Below are 17,474 nucleotides of genomic sequence, written 5' to 3'. Positions count from 1 at the left end.
TACTGACACTGGGCTCCCCTGACTCACAGGCCGGCCACTACACAGCGGCACTAGTACACATAGGGGCCCGGCAGCCGCTCTGCGTCTATGTGTAGTGCTGCTGTGTAGTGGCCGAACTGTGAGTCAGGGGAGCCCAGTGTCAGTAGCGGGGCCCCTGACCTGGAGAGGCCACCAGCCGTGTCTGAGCTGCAGGAGGGCTCCTGACCTGCACAGCAGACTGGATCTCCATCCTGCAGGACCTGCGATGATGTCACGCCCATGTGACTGTGTGGGAGGAGACACAGGATGCCGGGCAGAAAGCAAGATACTGAATCCTGAAGGAGATAATGGACACATGATGACTGGTAATAAGAAAAGAGGGGACATGAGGGTGAGGGGGGCTGCAGGGTGAGGGGCATATGAGGGCTGCAGACTGTGACAGAAGCATGTGAAGGGGTGCAGAGTGTTTGAGAGGGGTAAGTTGGAGTACAGGCAGGGTGAGATATGTAGGCAGGGTGTATGTGATATGGGGGTGTATTGTGTGTGATATGGGGGGTGCAGGCTGTATGGGAAGCAGGGTATGTGACATATGGGGGTGTAGTGTGTGAGATCTGGGGGGTGCAGGCTGTATGGGGAGCAGTGTGTGTGTGTGATATGGGGGGTGCAGGGTGTATGGGGAGCAGTGTGTGTGTGTGATATGGGGGGGTGCAGGCTGTATGGGAAGCAGGGTATGTGACATATGGGGGTGTAGTGTGTGAGATCTGGGGGGTGCAGGCTGTATGGGAAGCAGTGTGTGTGTGTGGGATATGGGGGGTGCAGGCTGTATGGGGAGCAGTGTGTGTGTGTGTGATATGGGGGGTGCAGGCTGTATGGGAAGCAGGGTATGTGACATATGGGGGTGTAGTGTGTGGGATATGGGGGGTGCAGGCTGTATGGGAAGCAGTGTGTGTGTGTGGGATATGGGGGGTGCAGGCTGTATGGGGAGCAGTGTGTGTGTGTGATATGGGGGGTGCAGGCTGTATGGGAAGCAGGGTGTCTGGGCCACTGACAGATACAATTGCTCCAGCGGTCACTTAGTACACAAAGGAGTGTTCCTCTCTGCTGCACTAAGCCACCGCTGGACCTAAACAATAATTCGCTGTAAAATAATAAAATAGATAATTGACATAACTGACAATGCGTTGTGTGACGTCCAATATTCCAGCTTCTTTCTTCTGCGAATGCCTCAAAGCTGGCATTCTCTCAACATCAGGCGGGAAGAATGCCAGCTTCCAGTCATGCGCAGGAAAAAGAAGAAGCCAGACTGCTGGACTGATGTCATGCATCGCAAGTTCACAATGTAAGTTATTTATTTGATTTTTTTACTGCTAATTACCATTGTTTCAGTCCAGTTGTGGCTTTATACAGCAGGGAGGAGCATTCCTTGCTGTACTAAGTGAACATTGGAGCGATTGATCTGTCAATGGCCCTTTAAACATATTGTACGGCTCTCGCGGAATTATATTTCAAAATATGTGGCGTTTACGGCTCTCTTAGCCAAAAAGGTTCCTGACCCCTGCTGTAGAGCTTTATGATGGGAGCCTTCAGATTTTTGTCAGCGGAGGATCGTGTGCGAGTTGTGGTGCTACATGATGAGGGTTATACGGGCCCCCAGATCGCAAGGAAGGTTGGCTGTAATCAGAGGACAGTTGTAAGAATTTTGCAGAAACATAAGCAGCTTGGAATTACCCAGGACAGGCCCAGATCTGGTCGGCCCAGAAAGTCAACTAAAAGGGAGGATAGAGTACTGATCAGAACATCCCTTGCCAATGGAAAGCTCACCTCTCCTCAGCTTCTGCGAGAATGGCAAGAAAAGTGCAATATTGAGGTAGCAACATCAACTGTTAGGAAGAGATGTTTGGAAGCAGGATTGAGAGGGTGCAAGGCCTGAAAGAAGCCATTGATGACAGCCATACAAAGACAAAGGTGAAAACTGTGGGCATTGAAATATTCAAAATGGAGGAAGGAGGAGTGGGAAAAAGTGCTATTTAGTGATGAAAGCACTTTTTGCATTTTAGGAAATGATGGCAAGTCTTATGTGAGAAGGTTTCCACATGAAGAGTACAAGCCAGAGTGTTTGAGCTTCTCTGTGAAACATCCGATGAAAGTAATGGTCTGGGGCTGTATGGCAGCCAATGGTGTTGGAAGGCTTCATATTGTGGAGGGTATGGTTAATGCAAAAAAATACATAGACTTCCTTAAGAAAATGCAGCCTTCTGCTCAACACCTGTTTTCAGGGGATTATATCTTCCAGGATGATAATGCTCCTCGTCACAGAGCTAAGACAGTAATGGAATGGAAAAAAAAAGAACAAAGTGGCTACTACTGACTGGCCAGCCCAGTCCCCGGACCTCAATCCAATGGAAAATTTGTGGCACAAGGTATCAATAGAGATATCTAAAAAACAGCCAAGGACCAAGAGAGAGTTGATTGAGGCTCCAATACAGGCCTGGAACCATCATCACTCGTGAACATCCGCAGACGCTTGTTCACTCAATGCCACAGAGATGCAAGTTGGTGCTCAAGAGGAAAGGCTGGCAATAAAGTATTAGAAGCTAAAGATGCACTCAAAAGGCCCTTTGCAGGACTCTGAATTACATAAAAAATAATAAATCTTAAAAAGTAAAATGTAAGTCTGTGTGAACTTGCATTGGAAGGTAATGAACTTAGAAACCTGTTCACCATTCTACACACTGTACTGGTGTAGGTATGGTTATGCTGTAAAAAAAAAAATCAAAAATGCACATAGCATAACAATTTATACACTTGGGACATTCAAAAATGAGTATGGCATACAATGAGGGATTACAAAAACATATATGTTCCACCAGCTTCACTGTAGAGATGCAGAAGTATGAAATATGTAGTTTTCTTTAAGCCTATGCAGGACATATATATATATATATATATATATACACACACACACACACACACACACACACACACACACACACACACACACACACACACACCCCCTAAGCTGCCTCCCTCACTTTAGTGCAGGCTGGCATGGCGAGCCTGTATTATTCCCAGCACGTCTGCTTATCTGATTCGCCCGTGACTATGATCGAGATGTCAAACTGAAAGCGTGATCTGATGTGCTGTGACTGGGATCGTGCTATTTCCCTGCTGCCATCAGCAGCCTTGTGGGGCGATCACAGGGCGCCAATGTATCGCCATGACAGCGCGGGGTGAGATGAAGATCCCTGTCGCTGTCACGATTCACTTTGTGATTGCTGACATAAAGCTGGGGTCACACTAAACGACAACGACGTCGCTGTTACGTCACCATTTTCTGTGACGTAACAGCGACCTTGTAAGTCGCTGTTATGATCGCTGCTTAGCTGTCAAACACAGCGACGCAGCAGCGATCATAACCGCGAGAGCAGGGAGCCGCGTACACTGCTTAGCGCTGGCTCCTTGCTCTCCTAGCTACAGTACACATCGGGTTAATTAACCCGATGTGTACTGCAGCTACATGTCACAGTGCAGAGAGCAGGGAGCCGCGCACACTGCTTAGCGCTGGCTCCTTGCTCTCCTAGCTACAGTACACATCGGGTTAATTAACCCAATGTGTACTGCAACTACATGTCACAGTGCAGAGAGCAGGGAGCCGCGCACACTGCTTAGCGCTGGCTCCTTGCTCTCCTAGCTACAGTACACATCGGGTTAATTAACCCGATGTGTACTGCAGCTACATGTGCACAGAGCAGGAGCCGGCACTAGCAGCAAGAGCGGCGGAGGCTGGTAACGAAGGTAAATATCGGGTAACCAGGGAAAGGTCTTCCCTTGGTTACCCGATGTTTACCTTGGTTACAGCTTTCCGCAGCTGCCAGACGCCGGCTCCTGCTCCCTGCTCGCTTCATTTCGTCGCTCTCTCGCTGTCACACACAGCGATGTGTGCTTCACAGCGGGAGAGCGACGATGAAAAAATGAAGCAGGACATTCAGCAACGAGCAACGACCTCACAGCAGGGGCCAGGTCGTTGCTGGATGTCACACACAGCGACAGCGACGGGACGTCGCTGCAACGTCACAGAAAATGGTGACGTAGCAGCGACGTCGTTGTCGCTGTGTGTGACACCACCTTAACAGCTCACAGGAGATAAGCATTTCTGCTTATCAGAGCAATGATGAGGCATCGCTTCTGTACAGCATAAGCGATCGGACATTGCAGGCTTCAAGTCCTCTAGGGGGACAAGTAAAATAAATAAAAAATGTTAAAAAAAATATAAAGTTTTAAAAAATATGACAAAATAAAAACAACTTAAGTCCCAATCACCTCTGTTTGCCCATTTAAGATACAATAATAAAAAAAATGCACATTTGGTATCGTGGCGTTCAGAAATGCTGGATCAAAACATCAAATCAATCTGATTGGTACACAGCGTGGGGAGAAAAAAAAAGTGAAAACACTGGAATTACGTTTATTAGCGGCAACAAAGCAATAAAATGGAATAAACTATCAAAACCTCGCATTGACCCAAAAATAATATAATTAAAAAGGTCAGCTAAATAAGCAAAAAATAAGCAGTCACCGAGCCCCAAAATGGTGACTAAAGCGCTATTATTTTCTTATTTTACAAACTCCTGAATGTTTTTCACCACATAGATAAAAGTAAACCTCTACATGTTTGTATCTATGAACTAGCACTGCCCGGGGAGCCGTGCTGGCAGGTCAGTGCTACCATATAGTGGGCATGGTAAATAAAAGGACAAACAATTGTGCAATCGCAGGTGTTTGCACTTTCACAGCACTTGGATATTTTTCCGGTTTCCCAGTACAATATGTGGCAGAATGAACGCTGTCATTCAAAAGCACAACTCCTGCAGAAAACAAGCCCCATACGGCTATACTGAGGGGAAATAAAGCTATGGCTCTCACAAGAAAGGAGGAAAACACAAATAGGAAAATCGCCGGGTGTGAACGGGTTACACCCCCCCCCATACAAAGCGGTCTCGGCGCCCGTGATGTTCGCTCTAATGCGGGCACTGCAGCCCTGGGCTCACAGCCACCTAGGACACCTCCATGGAGGCCGGAGATTTCCGCCAAAGTGATACTGACTGACAACTCAGACTGGGAGCCCCGACAGCGCTAAGCAAGCCTGAGAAATCTGTAACTGCTGAGGAACTAGTGGTCCCAGCATGCACGATCACTTTACCGGCCCGAGCGTGCAGCGCTGCTCTCCCGCACTGCCGTAATCTGACGACCACACTCATGCTGCAAAAAACTGTCACCGAACGCCGCGACCGGACCGGAAGTGGCTAGTCACGTGGCTGTAACGCTACTCCAAGGCGCCTGTCGGTCACGTGGCTGTGACGCTGCTTCCCTGCGCCAGTCGGTCACGTGGCCTGCACTGCACGCAGCATTCCCACTGAGCGCGGCTCGTCAGCCTTCCCCCAGGTATGTGATGTGTGTTTCACGTCCGGTACACAGCCGTGTTCTCCAGCCGCCATCATGTGTATTCTGTTCTCTCAGACAGAACGCCTGCGGTGCCGCGAGCTCTGGCTTCTCCGCCACTGACGAAATGGAGGACGGCATGGACAGCCAGCCGGGCGCAGACAGTGCGGGCGCTGGAGAAGATGGCTTCACGCTGGAGGAGGTGTTACGATTAGGTGGCACCAAGGTAAGGCATTAACTGCAGACTGATGCACACACTGTAGTATGTCCTCCCGGTCACACCGGTGCACACACTGTAGTATGTCCTCCCGGTCACACCGGTGCACACACTGTAGTATGTCCTCGCGGTCACACCGCTGCACACACTGTAGTATGTCCTCCCGGTCACACCGCTGCACACACTGTAGTATGTCTTCCCGGTCACACCGCTGCACACACTGTAGTATGTCCTCACGGTCACACCGGTGCACACACTGTAGTATGTCCTCGCGGTCACACCGGTGCACACACTGTAGTATGTCCTCGCGGTCACACCGGTGCACACACTGTAGTATGTCCTCGCGGTCACACCGGTGCACACACTGTAGTATGTCCTCGCGGTCACACCGGTGCACACACTGTAGTATGTCCTCGCGGTCACACCGGTGCACACACTGTAGTATGTCCTCGCGGTCACACCGGTGCACACACTGTAGTATGTCCTCGCGGTCACACCGGTGCACACACTGTAGTATGTCCTCGCGGTCACACCGCTGCACACACTGTAGTATGTCCTCCCGGTCACACCGCTGCACACACTGTAGTATGTCTTCCCGGTCACACCGCTGCACACACTGTAGTATGTCCTCACGGTCACACCGGTGCACACACTGTAGTATGTCCTCGCGGTCACACCGGTGCACACACTGTAGTATGTCCTCGCGGTCACACCGGTGCACACACTGTAGTATGTCCTCGCGGTCACACCGGTGCACACACTGTAGTATGTCCTCACGGTCACACCGGTGCACACACTGTAGTATGTCCTCCCGGTCACACCGCTGCACACACTGTAGTATGTCCTCACGGTCACACCGGTGCACACACTGTAGTATGTCCTCGCGGTCACACCGGTGCACACACTGTAGTATGTCCTCCCGGTCACACCGCTGCACACACTGTAGTATGTCCTCACGGTCACACCGGTGCACACACTGTAGTATGTCCTCGCGGTCACACCGGTGCACACACTGTAGTATGTCCTCGCGGTCACACCGGTGCACACACTGTAGTATGTCCTCGCGGTCACACCGCTGCACACACTGTAGTATGTCCTCGCGGTCACACCGCTGCACACACTGTAGTATGTCCTCGCGGTCACACCGGTGCACACACTGTAGTATGTCCTCCCGGTCACACCGGTGCACACACTGTAGTATGTCCTCCCGGTCACACCGGTGCACACACTGTAGTATGTCCTCCCGGTCACACCGGTGCACACACTGTAGTATGTCCACCCGGTCACACCGGTGCACACACTGTAGTATGTCCTCCCGGTCACACCGGTGCACACACTGTAGTATGTCCTCACGGTCACACCGGTGCACACACTGTAGTATGTCCTCACGGTCACACCGGTGCACACACTGTAGTATGTCCTCCCGGTCACACCGGTGCACACACTGTAGTATGTCCTCCCGGTCACACCGGTGCACACACTGTAGTATGTCCTCCCGGTCACACCGCTGCACACACTGTAGTATGTCCTCCCGGTCACACCGCTGCACACACTGTAGTATGTCCTCCCGGTCACACCGCTGCACACACTGTAGTATGTCCTCCCGGTCACACCGCTGCACACACTGTAGTATGTCCTCCCGGTCACACCGCTGCACACACTGTAGTATGTCCTCCCGGTCACACCGCTGCACACACTGTAGTATGTCCTCCCGGTCACACCGCTGCACACACTGTAGTATGTCCTCCCGGTCACACCGCTGCACACACTGTAGTATGTCCTCCCGGTCACACCGCTGCACACACTGTAGTATGTCCTCCCGGTCACACCGCTGCACACACTGTAGTATGTCCTCCCGGTCACACCGCTGCACACACTGTAGTATGTCCTCCCGGTCACACCGCTGCACACACTGTAGTATGTAATCCTGGTCACACCGGTGCACACACTGTAGTATGTCCTCGCGGTCACACTAGTAAGCAGACATTACCCATGAGATGGTTGGCGACCATCTGTGAAGACCGCCCAGGTGCATGTGCTATCAGTGGCATGAGCGTCAGTAATCTCTCCTAAAAACAACTCAATCCCACTGCGGATCCACTGCCCCCAAATATCATCTATCGGAGTTGGGATGTCCTGGACTAGAGACCCGCAAACTGATTCGTCCAATACCGGGTCCAGCAGCTGCGTCGGTGCCCGATGGATGTAGGGTGGTAGCGCATTTCCCTGCCAACATCTCAAGCTCCAACTTTTGATTAGCAAACCTGGCATGAGGAGTGTGTGTCCTGCTACCATGATGGCATCACACCAGGCTGGTTCATTGAAAGAGGATCAGTGATGTCTGCAGGTAAGAGGCTGTTGGATGGGCGCCTGTCCATCGACTACAGCCTGGCTGCTGGGGTCAGGGTCCTGCAAATCTATTCTATTCCTTCTCCACCCCATACACATCAGATGGTTGTCACAATTCCATCTAATGTTTATGGTGACCTTAAGGCTTTGTTCATAGATGCTAGAAGTGGAGGCCTCGGTGCAAAATGAAGCATCTTTACCCTGTACATTTATGTTTTGTGTGCTGTTATACCAAGGATTCATACAGTGATGGATGCATTATGTGGCATTCATTCAATATACATTTCTTAGCGTATATGTTAAATGCACACAGAATGTGCCCCGTGAGTAAAGCCTTATAGTTTTTTGAACCCCACCACTATAAATCAGAAGATGATTCAGTTTTCTTATAGGAACGTCAGTGACATAAATGTTATAGGAAGCATTTAACTATAAGACTATGGCTAAGTTCACATTTCCGTTGTTTTGTATCAGTCACATGCGTCGCTTGACGCATGTGACTGATGCGCTGTTCAACGCTGTACAACGGATGACAAAGAACAGAATTCTTTGTCGGATTCCGTTGTGTGCGGGGGGCGGAGTTCGGGGGGGAGGGGAGGAGCCAAGCGGGGCCGTGGCACTGAGGACGTCAGTGCCGCAGGGACTGCAGGACAGGTGAGTGTGTGTGTGTGTGTGTGTGTCTGTGTATGTGTATACACATGCTGAATGCGGGAGGGGGCGGAGCCGAGCGGGGGGCGGGGCCAGGCGCTGAGGATGTCAGTGGCAGTGCTGTGGTCTGCATGGCTGGGGAGGGACAGGTGAGTGTATCTGTGAGTGAGTGTGTGTGTGCATGTATGTATGTATGTGTGTGCACATGCGGAGTGCGGGAGGGGGCGGAGCCGAGCGGTGGGCGGGGCCAGACGAGGGTGTCAATGGCAGTGCTTGTCTGCATGGCTGGGGACAGGTGTGTGTGTGTGTGTGTGTACATACATGTGCGGGAGGGGGCGGGGCCGAGCGGGGAAGTGTCGGCTCCCTGCACACGTAACCAGACTAAATATCGGGTAGCAAAGCACCCGATATTTACCTTGGTTACCCGATATTTACCTTGGTTACGGGCCTACACCGCTTAGCGCTGGCTCCTTGCACCGTAACCAGGGTAAATTTCGGGTAACCAACCAAAGCTGGTGACGTGTGCAGGGAGCCAGAGAGCATGCGCAGCGAAATCCGACGGATCTCGCTGCTCAAAAAACGTTACATGCTGCGTTCCTCCCGCCCGGCGGTCAGTCGTTCCACGACGGATCAGTCGGGCGGAGGGTGCAACGCAGCATCATCAGTCACAATCCGCTGCTCATACAAGTCTATGGGAGCAACGGAATCCGCTAAACGGATTCCGTTGTTTACAAGAGCAGCGGATTGTGACTGATACAATTTAACGGAAATGTGAACTTAGCCTAAAGGTGCCCACACACCTTAGACGACTGCAGGTGAATCTATCCCTACTTCCAACTGATGAGTGTCCATGGATTTCTCATGGGAAAAGAGATTTCTCTCATGGAAAAGTAAAATGTCATATTTATTTATTTTTTTAATACAAACTGCCTGATCCTTTTTTTTCCCCTGTCATCATCTGGTTTGGGATTAATCATACAAGAAGGCTACACGATCTCTGAAATTAGCTACATAGGCCTATATTAGGCTATTGTACTTAAAGGTGATGCTTCACTTCACATCTGTAATCACAATACCGAAGATACTTCCCTCTCAGTTCATCCGCTTTTTCTGAGTTTTAGATACAAGGACCCCCAGGTAAAAATAGGTTCCAAAATAACTTTCAAATACAGCAATGTCAAAACCATGGAGAAAATATAACTAAAGTAAAAAATAAACCCTATTAGATTTTTAAAAAAGATGCTTTGTCTATCATAACACTATGCAGACTGTGGACCATATACAGTATATAGACAATATACACAAGCTACAGTGAAAGGTTCAAAAGTGCTCACTAGTACCAGTGCTCAAGAGTAATGGTTCAGTCTCGCCCCATTCAGCCGATGAAGAAAGACCATCTGGAAAACGCAGATGCTAAGGCAGGAAGACCGGTACAAAAATCCCCTGTCAAGCCTAGTGTATCCGCTCCTGCCCTAATAAGGGCAGTATCCAAGTATGATCCAGTTGCCAAATTGATCCCAATGTCCCTCTCATTGCATTACCACCTTAGTACCGAAGATTCTTCAAGTGAGTGTTTGAGTGCTGCGCAGCCTGATATAATGTGTGCTCACAAAGCACCTTTTAGGCCCAAATGAGTGCTATAAAGAGAGTAACTGTCTCCTCACCGGTTCTCTGTGTCCGATGTCACAACATAGAAGTGTAAGGTATCGTGTCTTGATTATGTGAAAACTGCGTACAAAGGCTGTGGAAAAGCACTATGTTCCCCCACACCTCCTCCAAAAAAAGGCAGCAAAATCTGCACTCCCACATCCAAATACCCGCTCTCTTCTTAACACCACAGTGTGCCTAAACCACAGTTAACGTCCACATGCTGGGCATTGCTGCAGTGAGAAAAGCCCTCTTAATTTAACGGGGGGTGGGAGGAAATATGTCTGCACAAGCTTGGCTCAATGTACGGCCACTACAATGTACTGGGCTCTACAAGGGCTTATTTGCAATTTTTAATTCTGCAATGTGCACTGCATTTGACTCCCTGGGTGTTTTCCAGAGACAAAATCGTCACTATGCAGCAATGGGCAGGATGGTTGTCATGGGCTAGGGTTTGATTACGGGCACCCTGGAACACTACATGAATGATGTGGTCCTGGCTGGGTGTGTGAGGTTGTATAGTGTAGGCCAATTTGGCCAATAACATCCATTAAAGATGGGTCGGGGCTGTGTCATCCAGAATGACAATGCCCCGAAACACCGCTAGGGCAACTAAGGAGGGGCTCCGTAAGAAGCATTTCAAGGTCCTGGAGTGGCCCAGCCCGTCTCAACACCTGAAGCCAATAGAAATCTTTGGAGGAAGCTGAAATTCATTGTTGCCCAGTGAGAGTCCTGAAACCTAAAAGATCTGGAAGAGTGGGCTCCCACAGTCCCGGTCTCTACTCTGGGAGTGGTACCTCGTGTCTGCCTTGTGGAAGGTGCTTACTTAAGCCCATCCTACTAAGGGGTAAGTGTGGGTTCCACCCTGTGGTCCAGTGGGTCTACTTCCACTCTCGTTTGCCGTCTCAGCACCAGCGGTGAGCGTTACAGGGGGACTACTGCTGGATGCAGAGAAGATCTGCAGACCCTCTATAAGAGAAAAGGTATCAAGAGAAGCGTTGAAAAGAAAAGGTAAAAGCGCAATAATTAATTTACAATAATTTGGAGAATGAATGTTCTGTGTGTATATAATATATACATTTATTTTTTTTGTAAAGTGTACACCATGCCACTAGAACAGTGCTTTACAAAAGAGCCAAAGTTTATTAACATAAAACCTTTTCTTTGCCCAAAATGTGATGATCATAATTAGAGAACAATGACTGTAGCACAGAGAAAGATTATAGCTATACTTTCTGAAGGTAACAGTCACCAATCAGTAGGACGTGTACAGGTCGTCGCTGTAAATGACTTCAGCACATCTGCGGCCACAGGACATCACTAGTGTCTCACACTGCTCTGGGGTGATTTTTGATCCACTTTTCTTTCAGTCTCTTCAAGAGTTCTTTGTTGTGGGTTTCTTTTGCCATACCTTTAGCACCAAGGATTTTCCAGAGGTTTTCTATTGGGTTTTCATTGTTTCAATGTTTTCTGTTTCAAGGAACAGCTTTCCCCGTTTTTCTGTGTGACAGGGGGCATTGTCCTGCAGCAAAATTGCTGGCTGATTGAGTGATGAACGCAAGTAAGGAACCATGTGTTGTGAAGAAGGTTCTGATACACACTTGCGTTCACTCTGCCATTTAGCTGTATGAGAGGTCCGATTCCAGCTGCAGAAAACATTCCCCAAACCATGACACTTCATCCACCACCTTTCACTGACGTCTTAATACTTTTTGGGTTCAGTCTTTCCCCTGTTTGTTCATGAACATAATGTTTCCCATCAGACCCATATAAATTAAACTTGCTTTCATCACCAAAATAAACTGTGGACCGCTTCTCCTCTGTACACACATGTTCCTCACCAAAGGTGAGTCTAGCCTTTTTGATTCTTTCTGCTAATGAGAGGTTTGGTCACTGCAGAGTGGGCTTTCAGTCAAAATGCTCTTAAATGTCGTGACACTGTATCGCAAGACAGATCCTTACCCTGTTCAGTGCTGAACTGGCAGCCACAGTGTTGAAATGATTGGCCATGGAGATTCTCTGCATTATCCGGTCTTCTCTTACTTTTGTCTTTCAAAGGCCAACCAGCCTTCTTGGGGGACTTGAAAGAGTGTCTGATGTTGTAAAGATGCAATATTCCCGAAATCACAGACTTGGAACGATTAACTTCTTTCTATGACAGATAGGGTCACCCCTTTGGCCTTAATCTAGACAACCTGCTGCTGGAGGGTTTCAGTCCCTTTGGAACGGCACACCATTATACAAAGTAAGTGGAGACTGGAAAGTTAGGCTGCCAGTTAAATAGAGTTTGCCACATAATTAAGGATATTAGCACGAGGTGTCACTAACACCAAAAACGTGCAAGTATCTGAAAGTGTTCTCTAATTTTGATCTATGTTCTTCTTCATTTATATTTTTATGTGCTTTACAATAAATTCAGTTTATGAAATATGCTTAAAATACTGCTAGTTTACTCATGTTAGGATATAATCACATAGGACTATGCAATGACCTTAACATTTAGGAAATTTTGTGTTCTCTAATTTTGATCTCCATCGCGTGTGTGTGTGTGTGTGTGTGTGTGTGTGTGTGTGTGTGTGTGTGTGTGTATGTATACATATATATATATATATATATAATGTGTATGTATGTATGTATGTGTGTGTGTGTGTGTGTGTGTGTGTGTGTGTGTGTGTGTGTGTGTGTGTATATGTGTGTGTATGTGTATATATATGTGTGTATGTGTATATGTATGTGTATATATATATATATATTATATTATATTATATTATGAGGTATCGTGGTCGGCTGCGCAGCAGAAGACACGGGATCCAGGCACCAAGGGTCACAGCACACGGTTTAATATCCAAACAAAAGACCACAACAGTACACATGTGCTTCTCCGGCAGAGAACTCAGGGAGTTGTGTTCACTCCCTCACACTCGGCACACCCCGCCCTTGTTCCTGTTTCCTTTTAACCCTTCTTTCAGCCTGTATGGAAACAGCATTAACCCTGGAGTGTAGTTGCTTTCTATCATGGAGTGAGCACAACCGGGGCGAGACATACCGGCCGTCATAGATAACCCCGGTCACAGTCTCACATACCCCCCCCCCCTCAGTTCAAGCGTGCGGGGTTGAACTCCCGCCATCAAACACGGGCCACGGGACAAGGCATCGGCGTTGCCCTGTAACCTACCGGCCCGGTGTTCAACCGTAAACCGGAAGTTCTGCAGAGAAAGGAACCACCGGGTAACCCGGGCATTCCGTTCCTTGGCGGACCTCATCCAGACCAGTGGAGAGTGATCCGCCACCAAGCGAAACTGCCGTCCCAGCAGGTAATAGCGTAGGGACTCCAAGGCCCACTTGATCGCCAGGCACTCCTTTTCCACTACGCTATAATTCCGCTCGGGAGGGGTGAGCTTCCTACTTAAGAAGGTGACGGGGTGTTCCTCCACCTGAGACAGCACTGCCCCCAGGCCGACCTCAGAGGCATCAGTCTGTACTATGAACTCCTTCCGGAAATCAGGGTTTACAAGAACGGGCTGTCCGCACAGAACCCCCGTCAGGGCCCGGAAGGAGTCCTCGGCCTGCGGAGTCCAGCGCACCATGACGGACTTCTTGCCTTTGAGAAGGTCCGTCAAGGGGGCTGATAGTCCCGCAAAATCTTTTACAAACCTACTGTAGTACCCCACGATACCCAGGAAGGCCCTAACCTGCTTCGTGGTCAGGGGTCTAGGCCACTTCTGGATCGCCTCAACCTTGTTAATTTGGGGCTTAATCACTCCTTGGCCTATCACGTAGCCCAAGTAGCGGGCTTCCGTGAGTCCCAATGCACATTTCTTGGGATTGGCTGTCAATCTGGCTGTTCGAAGCGCGTCCACCACCGCTTGTACCTGTTCCAATTGGGTCTGCCACTCAGAGCTGTAAATAATGATGTCATCAAGGTACGCTGATGCATACGCCTGGTGGGGTTCCAGCACCAAGTCCATCAACCTCTGGAACGTGGCCGGAGCGCCATGTAACCCAAAAGGCAAGACAACATAGTGGAAGAGACCCTCCGGCGTAACAAAAGCGGTTTTCTCCTTGGCGGATTCAGTCAGTGGCACCTGCCAGTACCCCTTAGTCAGGTCGAGCGTGGTGAAATATCGCGCCTGTCCCAGCCTATCAATCAGCTCATCCACCCGGGGCATGGGGTAGAGATCGAACTTGGATATTTCGTTCAATCTCCTAAAGTCATTGCAGAACCTTAAGGAGCCATCAGGTTTTGGTATTAGGACAATGGGACTAGCCCATTCACTCCGGGATTTTTCGATGACCCCCAGGTGTAGCATTGTCTTCACTTCCTCTGATATGGCTTGTCTTCGAGCCTCCGGCACGTGGTATGACTTCAGGCGTACCTTCAGGTGGGGCTCGGTGACAATATCATGTCGTATCAGACTGGTCCTACCGGGCAGCTCGGAGAAAACATCGGGGTTCTGCTGAACCAGCCGTCTGGCCTCTCGCCTCTGTGTCTTGTTGAGGGCTTCTCCAATCCTTACTTCCGGTTCGTCCTCTCCGGAGGTCGCTGGAGCCGGATGTGAACGACCCGAAGAGGAGGGAGATGGGGAAAAAACAACCATCAGGCTTTCCCGTTCCTGCCAAGGTTTTAATAGGTTGACATGGTATATTTTTGTTCAGGTTTCCGCCTACCGGGCTGCAATACCTTATAGTTGACCACCCCGACTCTTTCCTTTATCTCGTAGGGGCCTTGCCACTGAGCCAGGAATTTACTCTCCGCCATGGGGATTAAAACCAACACCCGATCCCCAGGTTTAAAGGTCCGCACGGTGGCTTGTCTATTCTAGCGGCCGCTTTGCGCGGCCTGAGCCTCCTGTAAATGCTCCTTCACAATTGGCATGACCGCGCTTATGCGGTTCTGCATTCCTAAAATGTGTTCAATCACACTTTTATGGGGGGTGGGTTCTTGCTCCCATGTTTCCTTTGCCAGGTCCAACAATCCCCGGGGATGTCGCCCGTATAACAACTCAAAAGGCGAAAACCCCGTGGATGCCTGTGGCACCTCTCGTATGGCAAACATCAAATAGGGAAGCATCATATCCCAGTCTTTCCCGTCTTTGGAGATCACCCTTTTGAGCATGGTTTTCAGGGTTTTATTGAATCTTTCTACTAACCCATCCGTCTGAGGATGATACACAGATGTACGCAACTGCTTGATCTGGAGTAGCCGGCATAGCTCTTTGGTCACTTTAGACATGAATGGGGTCCCCTGATCCGTAAGGATCTCCTTGGGCAACCCCACCCGGCAGAACACAGCAAACAACTCCCGAGCTATAAGCTTCGCCGCAGTATGTCTGAGAGGTATCGCCTCTGGATACCGGGTGGCATAGTCAACAATCACTAGGATATGTTGGTGCCCTCGAGCAGACTTTACGAGGGGCCCCACCAGATCCATCCCTATCCGTTCAAAAGGGACTTCTATAATGGGTAAGGGCACCAACGGACTGCGAAAGTGGGTCAGGGGTGCGGTAAGCTGACACTCCGGGCAGGTTTCGCAGAACCGTTTTACCTCCCCAAAGACCCCGGGCCAATGGAACCTTTGCAATATTCGCTCCTGCGTTTTCTTGACCCCTAGGTGGCCACTCATCAGGTGTTTATGAGCCAAGTCGAGGACCCGCTGGCGATACGGTTGGGGCACCACCAACTGCTCTACCCCCACGCCCCGTATTTCATCTACCTGGTAGAGTAAATCCTGCTTAAGAGCGAAATGGGGGTACCTTACCTGGGCACCGGGCAGCTGTGCCACCCCGTCAACTACTGTCACCCGACTCCGGGCATGTATTAATGTAGGGTCCTGGAGTTGGGCTGTCCCAAACGTATCCGGGGACAACTCCAACTCCGGGATGGGCTCGACCGTCTCAGCCTCTCCTGCCAATACCTCTAGGGGCGACCTATCGGGTTCACATTCTGTCCCTATCATGGGAACCCCTACAGCAGGCGTCCCGGATTCAGGATTGTAGGGCTCAGGTCCCGGACTGACCAATATCTGAGGGGACTTAGGAGGTCCCTTCCATAAAGTCCAAAAATAGGGCAGATCCCTTCCTAGGATCACGTCATAGGGAAGAGTGTTAATAAGTCCCACCTCATGTTGCACCTGACCGCAAGGTGCTGTGATGGTGACAATCCCCGTGGGATAGTCTCGGCGGTCCCCATGTATGCAAACCACCCCCACGGTACGTCCTGTGGCCTTTACTTTAGCCCTTAGGGTTGATCGCACAAGGGTCACTAAGCTTCCGGAATCCAACAAGCCTGTAACCGGACATCCATTCACCTGTATTTGGCACAAGTGGGGCTCAGTCTCTGGGGAGACCAGGTCAGCGGTACACACCACCTGAGCATACATTGAACCCCGCCGGGTAACCCCACAATCCATGGGCTCCGTGGTGAGTGGACACTGGGCTTCCATATGTCCCACCCGCTGGCACCGCCAACATCTAATAGGGAAGGAAACCCCCTTGACGAGTTGTCGTTTAGGGTACAGAACCTTCCGGACCTCAGGGACGGCGGGCGCGGCCTCAGACGGGACGGTAGCGGACTCCTGCACCGGTGTCGGGGGTGGGTCCTTGGCCCTAGGCTTGGAGGGGTCGGACCGACAAGCGGTACGCAAAGTCTGTGTCCCGTATCAAGTCCTGCGTAGCCACATGCCGCTCTACCAGGGACACTAATTGGTCCAGGGTACTCGGGTCGCCCTGTCCTACCCACCGTTGAATGGTGACTGGTAAAGTGCGCACAAAACGATCAACTACTACCCTTTCCACCATTTGCGCCGGCTCAGAGTGTCAGGCTGCAACCACTTTTTTACGAGATGCAACAAGTCATAGGCCTGGGAGCGTACGGGTTTGGCTTCGTCATAGAACCACTGATTTACCCGCTGAGCCCGTACATAGGTATTCACCCCCAACCGAGCCAGTATTTCTGCTTTCAAAGTCGCATATTCTATGGCGTCCTCGGTACAGAGGTCCAGGTACGCTTTTTGGGGCTCCCCCGTCAGATAGGGCGACAATACCTCAGCCCACTGGGGGGTCGGCAGCTTTTCCCGCTCGGCCACCCGCTCAAACACCGCCAGGAACGCTTCCACATCATCCCCCGGGGTCATCTTTTGCAACGCTTGTCTCACCGCTTTCCGGACGCTGCCGTCGTCACCCGGTCCCGGGGTTGT

The 17,474-nt window shown here is 50.3% G+C and overlaps 2 protein-coding genes across 3 annotated transcripts in view; one reads left to right on the top strand and one right to left on the bottom strand.

Annotated features, from left to right (window-relative positions):
* The window catches only part of NDUFAF7 (NADH:ubiquinone oxidoreductase complex assembly factor 7), a 198,925-nt gene extending 193,628 nt beyond the window's left edge, over positions 1 to 5,297 (bottom strand). Inside the window, exon 1 of the mRNA XM_075339703.1 lies at positions 5,180 to 5,297. Coding sequence (XP_075195818.1) covers positions 5,180 to 5,237 — 58 coding nt within the window. The 5' untranslated portion in view covers positions 5,238 to 5,297. The remainder of the gene's footprint in view (positions 1 to 5,179) is intronic.
* A 23-nt stretch (positions 5,298 to 5,320) lies between these two features.
* The window catches only part of CEBPZ (CCAAT enhancer binding protein zeta), a 165,362-nt gene continuing 153,208 nt past the window's right edge, over positions 5,321 to 17,474 (top strand). Inside the window, exons 1-2 of one of the 2 annotated variants that reach the window (XM_075339701.1) lie at positions 5,321 to 5,421; positions 5,497 to 5,644. In XM_075339701.1, the coding sequence (XP_075195816.1) occupies positions 5,546 to 5,644 (99 nt within the window). In that variant the 5' untranslated portion in view covers positions 5,321 to 5,421; positions 5,497 to 5,545. The remainder of the gene's footprint in view (positions 5,422 to 5,496; positions 5,645 to 17,474) is intronic. The other variant, XM_075339702.1, reaches the window with a different exon arrangement.

The sequence above is a fragment of the Anomaloglossus baeobatrachus genome, chromosome 3 (genome assembly GCF_048569485.1).
Source record: "Anomaloglossus baeobatrachus isolate aAnoBae1 chromosome 3, aAnoBae1.hap1, whole genome shotgun sequence".
NCBI lineage: Eukaryota > Metazoa > Chordata > Amphibia > Anura > Aromobatidae > Anomaloglossus > Anomaloglossus baeobatrachus.
Note: the sequence above shows the minus strand (reverse complement) of the source record. Positions and strands in the feature narration are given on the sequence as shown.